This window comes from Gopherus flavomarginatus, chromosome 1 (genome assembly GCF_025201925.1).
Source record: "Gopherus flavomarginatus isolate rGopFla2 chromosome 1, rGopFla2.mat.asm, whole genome shotgun sequence".
NCBI classification, from domain to species: domain Eukaryota; kingdom Metazoa; phylum Chordata; order Testudines; family Testudinidae; genus Gopherus; species Gopherus flavomarginatus.
Genome location: NC_066617.1, coordinates 98,074,696 through 98,090,035, shown reverse-complemented (window position 1 = coordinate 98,090,035; position 15,340 = coordinate 98,074,696). Strand labels below are relative to the sequence as shown.

The following is a 15,340-nucleotide window of genomic DNA, read 5'->3' as shown; positions in this document are numbered from 1 at the left end:
TCAGCCATCTCCCATTGGGATAACAGGGAGACTCAAGCCTCTTCTCCCCAACAACAGGATGAAACATTTGAAGCCCAAGAAATTATGGAGGATGAAGCTGTAATGTCTCCTCCTCCATCTGTGACCAATAACGTTTGTCAGTTCCAGGATCTCATTAGATGGGTAGCAGAATCCTAACAGTTACTTCTTGAAGAGGTCAGAGAATCCCAACACAAACTGTTGGATATTCTGCAATCTGAGAGACCATCCAGAATTGCCCTCCTATTAATAAGACTCTCCTTTTGGCAGTCTCCGGCTACAGTAGTGCCCACATGTAAGAGGGCTGATTTTAAAAAAAAAAATTACATTCTCACTAAGGACTCGAAGTTCTTATTCTCCCTCCCTCCACCTAGCTCTCTGGTTGTTGATATGGTTAATGAATGGGGTAAGCAACAGCATTATGTCACCATTTATGACAGAGACCAGAAGTGCCAGGACCTGCTGGGGAGAAAATCCTATTAATCTAATCAGCAACCCTACAATTCCATATTGCAAGTTACTAAGTACCGATGGCAAAGTACAACTACATAAACTATACAAAGTTGGATTGTTCATTGAACGGCTTCTGCTGGACCAAAGGGAACAATTTCAGGCCTCTATAGCTGAGCGACAGTTACTAGCCAGAACATCTCTTCAGGCAGCTCTGGATACTGCAGATACCAAAGCCCGCTCTATCTCTACGGCAGCTGAGGAGCTAGCAGAGAAGTCCAATGACCTCTTTAATATCATACCTTCCCCACCCTGTCCTGGGTCAGGTTGCTTGTCCACCTAGGGGTCCTCAAAATTGCCAAATCTGCAATGCAAGACCACCTCTTCCATTCCGCCTACTTCCAACATTGGCACTAGCCTTCCACGTTGAAAGGACCAAACCATTCTGCAAGTCAACGCAATTGTTCATCATGATGGCTGACAGTATGAAAGGTCATCCAGTGTCTGCTCAAAGAATTTCTTCTTGGATTGCTGCCTGCAGGGTTGGCTCCAGGAACCAACTAAGGAAGCAGGTGCTTGGGGCGGCCAATACAAAGGGGCGTCACACTCAGGTCTTCGGCGGGAATTTGGCAGCAGGTCCCTTAGTCCTTCTCTTCCTCTCTGAGCTGCTGCCAAAGAATGGAGCGGTGTGATTGAGCTGCCGCTGAAGTGCCATGGATCGTTTTTTTTTCCCTTTTTTCACCACTTGGAGCCAGCCCTGACTGCCTGCATTCGCTGCTGCTACAATCAGGCAAAGCTGTCCCCTCCAGCAATCGTAACCGCCCATTCAACCAGGACGCAAGTCTCTTCGACAGCTTTCCTAGTCCATGTGCCTATCCAGGAACATCTGTACAGCAGCCACCTGGTTGCCCGTCCATATGTTTACATCCCATTGTGCACTTACCCAGCAGGCCATGGATGATGCTGGCTTTGGTAGAGAAGCTAGGCTGTGAACTCCGACCCCACCTCCGAGGATACTGCTTGTGAGTCACCTAGAATGGAATCAACATGAGCAAGCACTCGAAGAAGGAAAAATGGTTATCTACCTTTTTGTAACTGTTGTTCTTCGAAATGTGTTGCTCATTTCTATTCCATTACCTGCCCTCCTACCCCTCTGTCAGAGTTGCTGGCAAGAAAGAACTGAGAGGGCATAGAATTAGCAGCACCTGATATACCAGTGCGTGAGCACGGCACTCGGCGGTGCTACAGCTGACCCTGCGGATACTGCTAAGGCAAAAATCTCTGACTGTGCACCTGGTAGCGCACATACCTAGAATGGAATGGATGTGAGCAACACATCTTAAAGAACAACAGTTACTAAAACGTAGGTAACTTTTTTTTTTTTTTTTTGATGGGATGGCCAAGGGTTCGAACACCCCACTTCTTTTAGCTTGCCAGCTCCAATGTTTTGCCCACCTCCTCCCATTTGGAGACCGACTCAGCCATTTCCAACAAGCATGGCAGGTATCACTTCAGACAAACGGGTGATAGAAGTAATATCATTGGGCTATACCATTCATTTTACCTGCCTGCTTCCTCCTCATTTCCCTTCCCCATGTGCCTTTAGGGACCACTCTCATTCCTGCTAAGACAGGAAATAAACTCCCTTCTTCGTGTAGAAGTGATAGAACTGGTCCCTGCTCAGCACCAGGGGAGAGGCTTCTATTCGAGATATTTCCTTGTACCAAAGAAAAGTAGAGGATGGAAAGCAATCTTAGATCTAAGACTCCTAAACAAATTTGTGAAACCTCAAAAGTTCAGAATTGGGATTCTTGAGCTATAATTCCTTCTCTGAGTTCAGGGGATAGGTTTTCGGCCTTGACCTTCAAGAAATGTACTTCCATATAGTGATACAACTGTCTTGTAGAAGGTTTCTGTATTTTGTATTAGGCCATCATTTTCAGTATCAGGTGCTTCCATTTGGTCTCTCCTTGGTGCTGAGAGTGTTTTCAAAGGTTTTAACAGTGGTGGCTATTTTCCTATATTGTCAGGCGATCACTGTTTTGCCATATCTCAATGACCGGCTGCTCAAGGGTCAGTTGTACCAAAAGGTGTCATCTGTCACAGCAAAAGCATTTTCCCCATATATATACTTTGGGTCTGCAGTTGAATGTTGAAAACCCCACACTGACTCTCATTCAGAACTTGCCATTTATAGGAGCATCCCTAGATTCTTTAGCAGCCAGGACCTTCCTTCCCTTGTTTGTGACATTATCGTTAAAGCCCTGCAAATCCACTTTATATACGTGGACTATTTTTGCTAATTGGATACAGATACAAATTTTGTATCCATGCTGGGTTCTAATTATCATACCTTGTCAGAACTGTTCAAGGGAGCTGATTTCAGTCAGAAACTATCTTCAACTCCTTGGTCAGGTGGCAGCTTGCACCTTTGTGACAGAACATGCAAGGTTACGCCTTCACTGTTTTCCAGTATTGACTCAGATCAGTTTACTCGCCAAACAAACGAACACCTCGACAAGCAGGTGTTAGTTCCCCAACCCGCGAAGCATTCCCTAGACGGGTGGAAGGTTAGTCACAATGTAGGGATAGGAGTTCCTTTTCTTCAGCTGATGCCAACGGTAATTGTGACCATAGATGCAGGGATAGACAAGTCCAAAGCAGACTGCAAAGAGCTACAAAGGAATCTCACAAAACTAGGTGACTGGGCAACAAAATGGCAGAGAAAATACAATGTTGATAAATGCAAAGTAATGCATATTGGAAAACATAAGCCCAACTATACATATAAAATGATGGCGTCTAAATCGGCTGTTACCACTCAAGAAAGCGATCTTGGAGTCATTGTGGATAGTTCTCTGAAAACATCCACTCAATGTGCAGCAGCAGTCAAAAAAGCTAACAATGTTGGGAATCATTAAGAAAGGGATAGATAATAAGACAGAAAATATCATATGGCCTCCATATAAATCTGTGGTATGCCCACATCTTGAATATTGTGTGCACGTGTGGTTGCCCCATCTCAAAAAAGATATATTGGAATTGGAAAAGGTTCAGAAAAGGGCAACAAAAATAATTCGAGGTATAAAACCTTTTCCGTATGAGGAAAGATTAATAAAATGGGGATTTTTCAGCTTGGAAAAGAGATGACTAAACGGGAATATGACGGAGGTCTGTAAAATCATGACTGGTGCGGAGAAAGTAAATGTTATTTACTCCTTCTCATAACACAAGAACAAGGGGCCACCAAATGACAGCAGGTTTAAAACAGGGGAAAAATAAGTGTTTCTTCATACAACGCACAGTCAATCTGTGGAACTCTTTGTCAGAGGATGTTGTGAAGGCCAAGACTATAATGGGGTTCAAAAAAGAGCTAGATAAATTCATGGAGGATAGGTCCATCCATGGTTTTTAGCCAAGACGAGTAGGAATGGTGTCCCTAGACTCTGTTTGCTAGAAGCTGGGAGTGGGCAACAGGGGATGGATGGATCACGTGATGATTACCTGTTCTGTTCATTCCCTCTGGGGCACCTGGCGTTGGCCACTGTCGGAAGACAGGATACTGGCTTAGATGGACCTTTGGTCTGACCCAGTATGACTGTTCTCTGGTTTCTCTGCCTCCTCCCCCCAGAGCCCAGCAGGGGGGCAGACACGTGCACCCTCCCACCCCTCAGAGCCCAGCTGTGGGGCGTTCCCCAGCCCAGACACTCACATCCCTTTGTCCCCAAAGCCCAGTTGCCGCTCCACTCCCAGAACTGAATCATAGCCTCCACACCAGCCCAGACCTCACATCCCTTCCTTCCCCTGAACCCAGCTGTGGCCCCCTGCCAGCCCAGATACTCTGTACCCCCTCCTCCCCAGAGCCCAGCCTCAGGATGCCCCCCAGCCCAGAAGCCCACTCTCCCTACCCACAGAGCCCAGCCGCACTTCCCACCACAGGCCAGACACTCTCATCCTCTCCTCCCAGAGTCCATGGATCCAGAGGAAGAAACAGTCTGATGCTGGATTCCAGGCTTCTTCAGCTCAGGATAGGGGACAGTTCAAAATATAACAAGAAAAGGGCTAGATTGTTTAGGAATTTGAAGGCATGGGTTGTTTACTAATAAGTTTGAGTAGGGTGTATGTGTTAATAGAAAATAGATTTTATTCAAAGTTGGAGGAGTGTCTGTGTCTTGTTGTGTCCCACGTTTCTCTCCCGTCCTCATCTGCTTATGTGCTCCCTAGTTCTTAGGCTGAAAAATAGCTGTCTGGAACTGCTGATATGTAGGGGCTCCGTTTTGAAGTGGTAAAGGTGTGACTTTTAGTACTGCTGGCAGTACTTATTACTGCGTAGTCTTGCATTTTTAAAGCCAGAGGGGCCTTCTTAAAGGGTCATTTCCTCTTGCAGGGAAGTGTGTGTGAGGGGGAGCAGACAGCAACTGCTGGGGCTATGTGCCCCAAAGTCCAGTATAGAAAACTGAATATTGTTGGAAACTTAGTTTTTGTATTTTGTGTCTTTTCATCTGTGGAAGCTTAACATTACATTAACATGATTAGCTGGTTTAATTTGTAGCTAGTACAAAAAAAAAATAATCCAGATATGCTTTTATTGAGGTCTATCCACTGATCTGCAGGATGCAATTTTGTTTCTGTGTACTACTTTCGCATGATAAATAGGTGAGAAGTAATGCAGATGCAAAGTATGCTAGAGCAGCATTATACTATTGAGAGAAAGCAATGCAGTGCGAAGAAGTCTTTTTTTAGGGGCAAAAAAGGCTGCTTTCTCTTTAAGATTGTAGCATTCCACCCTCCTTTTTCTGATTGACAGCCTGCCCCAAGTCACGTGACTTGCCTGTATTTGAAGGTCACAAAAAGCTTCTTCCTTTAGAGAGACAGAGGGGGAGAGAGCGCAAGAGAGTGAGTTCAAGCCAAAATGGCCGACAGAGTCTCTGCTGGTTTCTGAACATTTAAAATTGAAAAAACAAATACAGAAATCATTTTTTGATCTCTTTTCATTTCCATTTCTACCTTGTATGCCTCAACTCGCTGGAATTAAGCACTGCTGCACTTTATGAGGTTAGTATTTTTCAGCTATTTTTTTAACGTACTGATAGGTTGTATGTGGATTTCGTCTGACTGTTTCATCTGCGGTGTTGCACGGAGATGTTTGGCATAAACACTTGCTTCAGACGACTGTGAATCAGTGTGATCTTACATCTAATGCACTTTGACAAGATTTAACGATTTGAAAAGCTGGCAGAAGTGTTTTGAAATTTGTGAAAGGGTTTGATTGCAATTTAAATACATTTATATGCAAATTACATAATGTTTGTTTTCCAAACAAGCGAGAGTGCCAGGGATTATTAAAAATCCTGCGTTATTTAAAGAGAGGCTTCTTCCCACTCCCACTGCGATTTTCTCCCCCAAGAACCTGAAGCTTTTAAATCTGCTGCAAAAATTTGCATAAATATAAATGGGTTTGCATTCTTTCTACTGCTAGGGCTGACAAGGGGAGTAGAGGGATTGGGATGAGTGCTTTTACTAGGCCATACTTGCCGCAAAGATTTAAAAACTAAAATGATGCATCAATATGTTTTAAATGTTGGGTTTGGGGAGTGGAAACTTAGGAGGTTTAGGATTTGAAGGATTCCTCTGCTTGAAAGCCTGCTGTGCAAAATGTGCATCAGCGCTCACCCTCTTGCATGGCTTACACTCCTCTCTTTTTCTCTGTCTTGTGCCGCCCCTCCTCACTGCAACCAGATACGTTTTTATTTTGGTTGCAGTTGGGACCAAATGGTACTGCCCCATAAACATGGCATTTAGAGTTCAAACCAGTCAGTCATGCTGGCTTGGTGTCAGTTTAGAAGTAGTCTTCCCTAACGCCCTGCTTCCTGAGGGAGCTCCCCTTTATTGCACATCACAAGTTTTAGTCCAAAAAAAATTGTACTAAACCTTTTTTTAAGGTATTTATATACACATTTGAGATATGGGACTATAACCTTTTTTTTTTTTTTTTTTTTTTTTTTGGGGGCAGGATGTTTGTTTCATATCCAGTAGGAAGTGATCATTCACATACATAGTAAGACATGCAGTTCAAGAGCTGTCATCTTCTAAATCTTCTTCAAATTTTGCATTGTTGAAAATGCTAATTGCTTTTTACATCTCCTTCCAGAACCAAGCAGAAGAGTAAAGGGAAATAACTGTAAATCTTGCTTTCTGGGAACAGCCCCCTCCCCCTGCATTGTAAGAGTGTGATGTAATGCTCCTTTCCCTGGAGTGGAAGAAATAAGACAAAGTAGTTTTTGCTGTGGTTGTGTACATTGTTCCCCCCCACCCCTTCTTTCTGAGAGGCCTTGTACCCTGTGTGAGATATTTTTGTAGTCAGCTAGTTAGGCAGCAGATTACTGTAGAGACAATCACATCCAGTTAATCTGAATCCATTTTCAGACTCTTATTTAAAAAAAAAAAAATTCTAATTATATTCAACAAGTCAAGGATGAAAATCTCCTCTAATAGGGGATCACCATGTACATCTTTTCTGAGCCCACATCTACATGGTCAGAGCACAAACTGAATAGGCAAACCTGAATATGTTTGACAGAAAAACGTCTTCATTTTTTCTGGTTTCATTCCAGTACGTTATCACATGAGAATCTCTCCTGGGATAGGAGACAGTTCAAAATACAGCAAAAAAAGAGCTAGAATGTCTAGGAATTTGGAGGGGTGGGCTCTTTAGTAATAAGTTAGAGTAGGGTATGTATGTTCATTAGGAAAGTAAGCTTTATTCTAAGTTGGAGGAGCGTGTCTGTGTTGCTAAAAATTGTTTTACTTGTGGGGTTCATTAGGAGATGGATGCAGTTGGATGACCTAGTCTTGTGGGCTAATGAAGATATTACTGTAATCAAAATCCAATTAATACACCTGTTGATTAGGCCAATTCAACTAGTCTTGAGTGAAATATATAAAAAAAACCATTGTGGAAATGTAATGATACTTATTAAGTAAAAAATACCAACTTGAGTATTTCATGTGGTTTTTGCTGTGGTCATTGGATGGTTGGCCTTCGGAGGAAGGAAAAACATGGACTTGATTCTGGTTTGCTAATGGCACTGGAGTTGGCCTTGTTTTTGCTGCATGTTTTAATTTCACTTTGTGCGTTATGGGATTTGATAATGTGTAATATATACATGTTGCCATGAGAATCAGCTCTAATTCAGCATAATACAGTAGTACATTGGTTGAAAAACAGCAGGCTGTTTTAAAGTCTTGACTGCTCTTCAAGACTGCAGTAAATTGGCCTGGATAAGACAGACAGGAGCAAAAATTTGGTAGTAGTAGTGACCACAGTACATAGTATGTGAACTCATGCCTAGGTGTCCCTCCTTGAGGAGGGACACTGTGAATAAGGGTTTTAAAGGAGATTTTCTTTTTCCTCAGGACAAACATGAAAAGATGGCAATGTAAACCTTAGAAGTGTTTTGGCCCAACAGGACCTAGGATAGGATACACAGTTTACTTTGCAAACTGCAAAATCCCAGCCACCGTGTTGAAGTCTTGCTTCCAGAAGAGAGAGGAAACGTATCAACCTTCTACTAGTGGGGGTGGGGAAATTCACCTTGACAATTCTCTATATTGTTAGTGTTGAAATATACTTTTGAAATACAAAAGGAAAATTTAAAATTATATGAAATCAATCTGAGGGAGTGCCCTCAGGAGGCATACATGCAAGGTTTCAGCCACAAGCTTATGTACTGAGTAGTAACTTTTTTTTGTTTGAGGTTCATCTTTTTTTTTTATTTTTATTTTTAAGTGATGGCAGTGTCTACAAAATCTTTTCTCTGTTGGTCATTTATTGATATTCCCTTTTTAATTATTGCAGATATCTGCAGCAATCGGAAAGTCCCTTCCCAAGACAGACTCCCAGCTTTAATAATTCAGTGATTTTTTGGGCAAGGGTGCAGGGTGACGGAAAGAAGATCAGGTTTCAATGAATTTGGACCGTGGCACTAGTGGTTTTGAACATAGCAAAAATAAATAAATTAAAAACCATTTGGTTAGGCCTCTTTTGCTGGCAACTTTTTTTGCTTTACTACTGTAAAGTATTTCCAAGACTGTGCTGCTTAATTGAGGAAAGTAGATGTGCTGCTTCCAAAAGAGTCAGTTCAAGTTGCCCATCCTTAATGTCTTCAGCTTAGTGAAGCTTCAAGGAGAGATATTTGCAAGTGACTGGCTTAGACAAATCTTCATTCAAAACCTATTATGCATGGGTGTTTGAATCTTAGCCTGCCTAAAAGTTTGTAAGTTTAGTGTGTACTCTTAAAGATTAAGGGCCAGATTTTTTCCCAATGGGAGTTAGACAGCTAGGTGCTCTTAAATATCTCAAGCGCCTAGGTGCCTAATTCCCATTGGGAAAAATCCAACCCTTAGTCTTTAAGGGTATCGACACTGCTATTAAAAATGTGCTGGTGGCCCATGCTGGCTGACTCGGGCACAGGGGCTGTTTAATGATATAGATGTTTGGGCTCTGAGACACTGCAAGTTGGGAGGGTCCCAGAGCTTGGGCTCCAGCCTGAGCCCAAACGTCCATGCCACAGTTAAATAGCCCCATAGCTCAGGTCCTTGGTACTGGCCAGCTGCAGTTTTTTTTATTGCAGTGTAGACATTCCCAAAGAGAGAGACAAACCTTTTGGACCAGTTGCCAGCAGAAGAGGACTCTTTTAAAGCACCTAGGTGCCTAATTCTTATCAATTTAAATGAGTTAGGTGCTTTTGAAAATCCTACTAAGCACCTACTTGCATTTTTAAGTGCTTACGTACATTTGAAAATCTGGCCTTAACTGCTGGATTATAGTTTAATAGGTAGATGTTAACGAGTGAGATGAAGATCCAGATTTACTGATCTGAAACGTTTAAAAAAAAAAAAGTTGAGTATTTACTTCATGGAACAATAAATATTGATGATCACTGAAGCACAAAGTCAGTGTTTTATTACATATACTATATCTGGAATATTTTAATCAGAACTATGTGCAAGTCTCTTCATGACCATGAAATTCTTAAGGGTAATAGATTTTTTTTTTTAAATAGCATTTTAAATAGGAATGGAGTTAGATGTCCGCAAAAAAAAAAAAATTACTTCCGAGCCAATTGGAATACAGTTAGTTTGATGGGTTAATTTTGGTCTAAATCTCAGTGGTGTTGAACTTTTGAAGTAATAAGATATTAGGAACTTAATTTATCGCATGCCATTTTTGAAAATTATGAGCTAAGATGTTCTTGTATGATATGTAAGAAATCCAGCATTACTTATGTCCTTATTTTTTCCTTTGGGGTGCTACTGTTGTTCTTATTAATTACTATATATTATTGATCTTAGTGACTGCAAACTAGCTATCTGAAGTCAGGTGTCTAAATTGCATAGTTCCCATTTTGGCAGTTCAAAGACAGAGGCCAAGGACTGAATGGTCTTGGAGACAAAACTTTCCTGTCATTCATAGTGATGGTGGTGCCAGAACAATGTTTGAGACATTTTGGGGGGTATTGAGTGACTCTTACACAAACATAACTAGTTTCCTATTCTGTGGGCAGAGAACTTAAGACCCAGGTGTGAACTGGAAGAACTGGGTTCTAGTTCTGCCTCTACCACAAATTCTGTGTGCTTTTGAGCAAGTTAACTTTATGTGCCTTGGTTTCCCCATCTGCAGAATTAGAAGAGGTACGTTATTTATAATGTGCTTTGAGAACCTAGGATGGAAAATGCCGTAAGTACAAAGAACTTATAGCAGTTAAAATGGTAATATTAAATTTGGGGTAGATTCCAGAAGTTGAATTTGCGTTTTCAGTGCACTGTGGTCATAAAGAGACAGTGCAGTGTTAGGCTGCAAATACATTGTTACATGCCAATAGGGAGGCAGTTCTCTTTTCTAGACGGTGTTTGTGAGTCTGCCTTTTGAATACTGTAAAGTTCAAACTATTTGAATAACAGAAAGGTGATGATGAACTGGAGGGAGTTCAGAGAAGAGTAACAAAAATATAGAAGAAACTGATCTAGCAACAAGATTTGAGAGAGAAAATATATATAGCAAGGCTATAAAAAGATGATATAATTAAACCTACAAGTTGTGAAGGGTATAAACCAGTGGTTCTCAAACTGGGGGTTGGGACCCCTCAGGGTCGTGAGGTTATTTCGGGGGGGGGAGGAGGGAGAGGATCGTGAGCTGTCAGCCTCCACCCCAAACTCCGCTTTGCCTCCAGCATTTATAATGGTGTTAATTATATTAAAAAGTGTTTTTAATTTATAAAGGGGGTTGCACTCAGGCTTGCTATGTGAAAGTGGTCACCAGTACAAAAGTTTGAGAACTACTGGTATAAACTCAAAGGGAGGAATGAATTGTTTAGCCAAAGTAAAAATATCAGGAAACAATTTGTAACTGTGTTATAGCTGATGACAAGGCTGTATACTCTATAGTAAGGCTATTAATCTGTTCCCATAATAACCCACTATTTTCACATGTTCATAATTTAGCAAGCCATTTATGGCTTATTACAACAGTCTGTTACCCCCTAACCCCCTGTTTTGTTCTATGACTACTGGGCTGTTAAGGGGACACTTCCCTTGAATGGTCCCTTAGAATATATGTTAACTACTTGCACTATAAACTATCTGTTTGACCTTGTGTTTAGCTGTGACGCTCTGATTACCTTTCTCAGACCTATGGAAGAGCTCTGTGTAGCTCGAACGTTTCTCTCTCTCTCTCAGACAAGTTGGTCCAATAAAAGATATTACCTCACCCACCTTGTCTCTGTAATAGCTCAGCATGCACATTTTGAAAAAAATATTGTCAGTGGTTTGAGTCTATGAAATAAAGTCTGAGTGAAATCCCTTTATGTTTTCGAATTATGAAGAGAGGAAAGAAAACCTTTCTCCAATTATCTTTAGTTGAAATACAGTTAGAACCTTTCTTTAGGTACTGCTACAGGAAGAACATTTGAAACTGGAAACGTGATACAGACTTGATTCTCAAAGAAGAGTAGTACCTTTACATGTTTTAGGTGGGTTGGGAAGCAGAAAGGGGATAAAAATAAAAGTTGATGGAAAAATAATTTCATAAGATTTTATTAGTAAAGGCATCACCTCTTTGTAAACTCTGCTAATGTCACTGTAGCCTTTGGCCCCAATCCTGGACATGCCGATGTGCACAACTTAATACACGAGTAGTCCCACTGAAAGTCAGTGTATAAAGTTATGCACGTGCTTATGTCTTTGCAGTTTTGGTGCCAGGTTGTCTACTAAGCCTGACAAAGTCCTGTTCTATACTACAGATCTATATTAGTATAACTATGTTGCTCAGAGGTGTGAAAAATCCACCCCCCTGAGCGACTTAATTATACCGACACCCTCTGCTCCGTCCCCTGTGTAAACAGCGCTTTGTCAACAGTTCTTCCTACTGCCTCTCAGAGAGGTGGATTAACTACACAAACTGAAGAAGCTCTCCCATCTTAGCGTCTTCCTTTGTGCTACAGCGGTGCAGCTACATCAGTGCAACTGTGCTGATGCAGCGTTTTAAGTGTAGACCTGTCCAAAGACAGGCACTGAGGCTATGTCTTCATTACCTGCCGTATTGGCGGGTAGTGATCGATTTCTCGGGGATCGATATATCGCGTCTCATCTAGACGCGATATATCAATCCCCGAACGAGCTCCTATCGACTCCGGAACTCCACCAATGCGAACGGCGGTAGCGGAGTCGACAGGGGGAGCCGCGGATGTCGATCCCGTGCCGTGAGGACGGTAGGTAACTCGATCTAAGATACTTCGACTTCAGCTACGCTATCCACATAGCTGAAGTTGCATATCTTAGGTCAATTTCCCCCCTAGTGTAGACCAGCCCTGATGTTCTCCCTCAAAAGGGACAAGCAGTTTAGCAGTAATGTTTTACACGAAGAAGGTTGCAAATGTCTCATTTGTATATAATATGTGTGTGTATATATTCTTGTGTTTATAGACACACGTGTGCATTAGTATCCTCTAAAGGCACTGTGTTAATTCAGGGACAGTAGAAAACCTATGTTGCCAAAAAAAGTCTCTCCTGCAGTAGTAATGTCTGCAAATTTTGTTGCTTTCTGAAATTTTTGCAGAATTCTAAGCTTTTTTTTCAAGTGATGAAGAAAAAAACTTTTCCTGTAATGAATATGTGGTAGTAAAATATAAATTGATAGAAAACTTTCCATCTAAACAAGAACAGCATCAAAGATTAAGATGTATGTTACTCATTTCAGTAAGATATGAACTCCACAGCCAAATTTGGATAAATTTAGATGCTAACATTATTAAGGATAAACAGTTCATTTACCTTTTTATTAATCCACAAAATTAGAAATTAATAAATTAAAAAAAATCGTGTTAATGTACTGTGATGTTTACTCAGCTTAAAATAATAAAACATAGAATACAGCAAAATAATTTTCTTGGTCATTTCCCTTTAAATATATGGAGATATACCTATCTCATAGAGCTGGAAAGGACCCTCAAAGGTCATTGAGTCCAGCCCCCTCCTTTACTAGCAGGACCAAGTACTGATTTTTGCCCCAGATCCCTAAATGGCCCCCACAAGGATTGAACTCTCAACCCTGGGTTTAGCAGGCCAATGCTCAAACCACTGAGCTATCCCTCCCTCCTGTTAGAGTCAAATTAAACATAGGGGTAAAAAATTCAAAAGTACCTAAGTGACTTACTGGCTTAAGTCTCTGGGACGTAAGCTCCAAAGTCACATAGGCACAAATGTTATCTTCTGTTTTTATTTCATTTTTTCCTGTTTAAAATATGTAGCTGGTTATATAGCTTTCTATAATAAAATAGTATGATATAAATTGTTCTAGGTGTGCCACGTGACAGAATTAATGTCACTATTGGAATCTTAATCTTAGTGTTAGTATTTTTGATTTTGTGATTTTAATTGTGCAACGCTTAATGTTATGTTACATTCAAGAGCCTGTGTTAATAATACTCTTTAAATCTATTCAAATATAGAATAATCTCCTTTGGGAAGTTGGTGGAGGCACTTAAAAATTTACTGGACAAAATACTAGCGAATACACCAGGAGGACTAATCTTGTGTTGATAAGTGAATGGACAAGATCTGATAAGTCTTTTTACTAAGTCAAAATTCAGTATGATTGTTCTACAAAAGCAGAGCACAGACACTTTTGAATGATAGCTCATTTGATCGCAATGTACAGCTAAAGCCCAGTATTTTATTGTAGCAAAACGTCTGATTCATTGAAGCTCTGCAGTAAACCTTCAATAGTGCTGCGTGCCCTATTGGAGAGGGTTTGGTTTTAAATGGAAATGAAGGCTTTTGCCTTTATTTGATTCTTTTAGATGTAAGAAGAATGCACAGTTTTCCCCTTCCCAATATAGAATTTCTGTCCTGCTTTTTAAAAAAAAAAAAAATCATTAATGTCAAGTATTGTCTGTCCTCCTAAAAAGGAGGAAGGTATGTATTGGTAGATCTTTCAGCTCTTCTATGAATCCTTAGAGAATTTTCTCAAGTGTTCTAGTTGAAAAGATGTAGTAATATATTAATAATCTGAATAAAAAACATTTCTGCTCTCAGTTAGGTTTCACATCCTTGGTACTTGAGATGTCATAATCCTACTAGTTCTCCAGTTGATTGTAGAATCTTCCCCGGTAGACAAGATTTAAATTTTTAATGTTGAAAAAACAGTAGAAAAGTTGTATACATGAGGGGAGAGAGACACATACAGGGAATGTCTACCTTAGAGTATTTTATATATTTTTTAAATTACACGAGCTCTCTCCCTTCGGCATAGAGCATTTTCACTAGACATGCTACAGCAGCATTGGGGCAGCTGCACTGCTGTAGCACTTCTAGTGTAGACTAGCCCGTAAACATAGCCAGCCTGCGTCTATTGATGTAGCTAACATAGTTTGGAAAGATGGTTTTCCTACGCCAACAGAGGAACTACTGTTGGTGTTGACTGCATCTACATTATGGGGTTCTATGCCAGCATAACTATGCAGGTCTAGGCTTCATAGTGTGGGCACAGCCAAGGTAAAACCATAATGAGGACAAAGTAGTTGTAGTTTTAACAGGAGTTAGCAGATTCAGATAAACACTAGAAGGGTAGTCTGGGTTTATCTTGACCTGCTAACTCCTGTTAAAACTACAACTACCTTGTCCTCACTAGGATTTTACCTTGTGTTAGTTAATGTATGGTAGCTAACGCCTTTTTTGTAGTGAAGGTCTTCATGTAGACTTAGGCAGTGCCTTTGCTTCCCCACCTCCCCACCCCCCCCAAAAAAAAAAAAGTGTGTTAGGGTGTTCAGTCAGATATACTTAATGCACATTAGCTATCCCACTGTAAAATCCTAGTGGAGACAAAGTGCAGGTAACTTTTACTGTGATGTAGCTAGAAGAGTTATCTTGCTCCCACCTGCCTTGCAGTTGACTTCTTCTAACTATGTCACAGTAAAAACTACTTGTGCCTTTTCTCTATTAGTATTTTACATTGAGATAGCTAACCTGCATTAGTTGTCTTGGTTTAAAAACACACACACATAACCCACTCCCACACCACCTTTTTTGGCAATGAAGAGACATCCTGATTTAAATTCCTTTTAAAAAAAGTATTAGTTGGTCATGGTATCAGGGGAGCCAGAACTGAGGGGAAGAGCCAGGAGGGCCATGCCCTGCCCTTTTAAAAGTGGAGGGCCACGCCTGTCCATTTTTTAACATGAGCATAGTTTGGGGGGCAGGGGACCTCATTGCCTCCCCAAACTGCAAGCTTCAGGCATGCATGGAGCAGCGCTGTCAGGGGCTGCGCTTTGTGGTGGGGGAACTGATAGGGTGATCAGCTCCCCCACTGCGAAGC

The 15,340-nt window shown here is 41.0% G+C and overlaps 1 protein-coding gene across 9 annotated transcripts in view; it reads left to right on the top strand.

Moving 5' to 3' along the window:
- Positions 1-15,340, top strand: part of TNRC6B (trinucleotide repeat containing adaptor 6B) — a 217,752-nt gene that overhangs the window by 54,059 nt on the left and 148,353 nt on the right. Inside the window, exon 1 of one of the 9 annotated variants that reach the window (XM_050916837.1) lies at positions 5,340-5,523. The exons of the other annotated variants lie outside the window; for them this stretch is intronic. Coding sequence (XP_050772794.1) covers positions 5,519-5,523 — 5 coding nt within the window. The 5' untranslated portion in view covers positions 5,340-5,518. Of the gene's footprint in view, positions 1-5,339; positions 5,524-15,340 lie in introns of those variants that run through there. 9 annotated transcript variants of the gene reach the window in all.